Below are 3,069 nucleotides of genomic sequence, written 5' to 3' on the forward strand. Positions count from 1 at the left end.
CGCCGTCCATCCACTATGTATGGAGCTGCTCACCCAGCGCATACATACTGTACTCCCTTTTCAACCCTTCTTCAGGGTTGGGAAATATGATGGGCGGGGCTTATTTGAGGCCTACATACTGTACTCCCTTTTCAACCCTTCTTCAGGGTTGGGAAATATGATGGGCGGGGCTTATTTGAGGCCTATATGTGACTCGTTTTGCGTTGCGTAAAGTGCCAGATTCTGTGAGAGAAACAAGCAACCAGGAAAACCTAGGAAAACCAGCCCAAAAGAAGCGACTATGGGCCACATGAGCACTTTAGTTACTAGTTATATATATAGTTAAGAATTCAATTTCATTTGACAATGCTTCATGTCTCAATGTCTTCTCAGGGCAAAACGCATACAGTAACATTTTCATAGACCTGCCTGCTTATTTCTCTCTCAAGATTTGGCAACCCATTTCAACTTTCACTTTCATTGCAAAGCAGCGGAAAAAGAATAGATCTACAAGCATACAGCTTGTCACGCAGCAACTGTTTTGTGCTTGTAGATCAGATATTTTGCGCAGGATTGGTCACATGTGGAAACATACCAACGTGTTCACGTGTTGCGCTGTTGTCAGCGACGTGGAAAGTGATGATAGAAGGTTCAAGGAGACGCTTTACTTACGCTTAGGCATAATAGGCAAATAATGTGAATAGTATTATTATGAATAATACTAATATTGGTTTGTCAAGATATATCCATGTGTTTTGGACAATGGAGATAGTCACGTAATTAGACAGTGGCTTCAGCGTTCATATAGGCTCCATGTTTCACTGAAGAGTTTAATGTGACGCTACAGATTGCGCTGTTTTATACGCTTTTTTTTATAAAGATTTTACATACAGAATCTGCAGTTACCATTACATTTTATAATACTATTTTATATATATATATATATATATATACTACATTACTATTTTATAATGTTTGTGCCTGCCTACAACAACAACATTATGTGGGTTCACTGACTGAGCAGAGTGCAATTGAGATGTTAATGGCTATTTAGAAGACAATGGAACCCCCCACGGTTTGGGGGAGAAGCTGTGAGCTGGTCTGGAGCACAGAGGTGAGACAGTAGCCAATAGGATAGCCTTATTTGGGGATCAAAATGATCGTATTTCAGGCTGTGTAGGTATAAATGAAACCTCAGTCTTGCGAGTGTTAAAGGGTTAGTTCAGATTTTTTGAGTATTTTCTGTAGGAAATACTTACCATTAATGTAGTGGTTGCAAAGGTATTAATTGATTGCCCGAGTCCCGTGGTCAGAGTTATGGTCCGTTTCTGATAAATATGAATGTAGTTCCGGTAGATTAGTAGATTTGGTGGGGGCCACTCATTAAAAATAAATACATAAAAAACTAGCGTCATTTGTATTGTTGACCTACAGTATTTCTACCATATAGAGCAGGTTTCGTTCAATTTCGACCCCTCTGTCACATGGTACTATTTTTCGTGTCATATATTTTGTGCGTGAGTAGGCTGCCGCGGCGCAGTGATTCTGGACACAAACATTAGTACCATGTGACAGAGGGGTCGAAATTGAGCTTGTAGATCGGCTATTTTCAAATAAAATCTTGCAGGGAAATTATAATAAGCAGATCTGGCAACCCTGCGTCCGTGCGCAACCTCATGCGCAAGCTTGTGAGTCGAGCCCATTGGTCAAAACCGCTCGTTCAAGTGTCCGGCCCCAGCCGTAAAAAGCCGCAGTACCTATGAACGGCCAGCATGTCCAATGCGCTTCACTGCTCCCTCTCGGTTCTGGGGGCTTTGGTTATGTCCCACTTCATGGACTCCATATTTGGCCATGGCTGACCCTATACAACTCCATATATAGAGCTTAGCTGACACATCCAAGTCTGACATCATGGAATCCATATTTAAGCACAGCTGACCCTATACTCAATATATGGATGACTCATTATGACAACATTGGGGTGACAAGAGCATCCCCTCCCCAGACAGTATAGAAAGAGACAGTCTCAGGGAGAGGCAGATTCAACCAATAACACGCTAGACGCGTTCCAAATACTTCTCTGCTGTCTGTGGAACTATCCTAACTAACTAACTGCTATCTAGAACCTCCAACTGTGTATCCCAGTCATTGCGTTCCCTGTATCCCTCTTCTTGCTTGGTACTCGAAGCCATCCTTCGGATCACATCGCTGGCAGACAATCACTGGTTAAGTTCTAATCGTACCACCCTGCGACAGGTCCCTTAGACGACCAACTGAGTCCTCCTTTTCTTTGAGTACTAAACGCATCATGCCATTTGTTGACCTCCAGTCCCGCTTGGGCGTCGACATGGACCGCTGGATCCTGCTGCAGAGCGGTGAGCAGCCCTACAGGCGAGCCGCGCGGTGCCACGCCTTCGAGAAGGAGTGGATCGAGTGCGGCCACGGCATCGGGCAGACCCGCGCCAAGAAGGAGTGCAAGCTGGAGTTTGACGACTTCTACGAGTGCATGCACAGGCAGAAGACCAACCAGCGGCTGTACGAGATCCGGAAGCAGAGAGACAAGCTGGTGAAGGAGGGGAAATACACCATCCCAGCACAGCACTCAGGCAAGGGAGAGCAGACACCCTGAGTGAGGAAGCACACATACTGCCTGTGTTCCCCCCAACCTTGTGTATAATAATTCATATGACTAGAGGTTTGGGCCGCCTTGCGGCCCTCACATCTAGGCCCGATCAGCTACATCACAGCTACGTTGCACCAGTTATCCAACTGGGCATATATGGAGATGCGCAGTAGGCTGGGGTCAAAATAAAGGTGCTGCGCCCAAAAAGAAGGAAAGCTGATGTGGCTAAAATGTTAAAATGTAGTTTTATATTAATTGTACAATATGTAAGTACATTGAAGGGGGGGAAAGAAGCCTAAGTATTAGCCAGAGCACTGATCAACAGTCTGTGGCAAGTTTGGAGGAAAATCGAGTGATCCTGTGCTGAGCAACCCCGGACGTACTTTTGGAGGTCATTTCAATTATAGTAGTAGGATATTGTCCCTCTAACCTGTACAAGTTCACAAATAATTGTTATGAAAAAAAGA

At 44.5% G+C, this 3,069-nt stretch overlaps 1 protein-coding gene across 1 annotated transcript; it reads left to right on the forward strand.

Moving 5' to 3' along the window:
• Positions 1-2,287: 2,287 nt before the first annotated feature.
• Positions 2,288-2,608, forward strand: LOC311039363 (NADH dehydrogenase [ubiquinone] iron-sulfur protein 5-like; the record flags this gene model as incomplete). Its single annotated transcript, XM_084049190.1, has 1 exon — positions 2,288-2,608. One exon carries the CDS (start codon positions 2,288-2,290, stop codon positions 2,606-2,608), a length of 321 nt encoding a protein of 106 aa, XP_083905316.1.
• Between the last annotated feature and the right edge of the window lie 461 nt (positions 2,609-3,069).

This window comes from Gymnoscopelus microlampas (genome assembly GCF_963454915.1).
Source record: "Gymnoscopelus microlampas genome assembly, chromosome: 22".
NCBI lineage: Eukaryota > Metazoa > Chordata > Actinopteri > Myctophiformes > Myctophidae > Gymnoscopelus > Gymnoscopelus microlampas.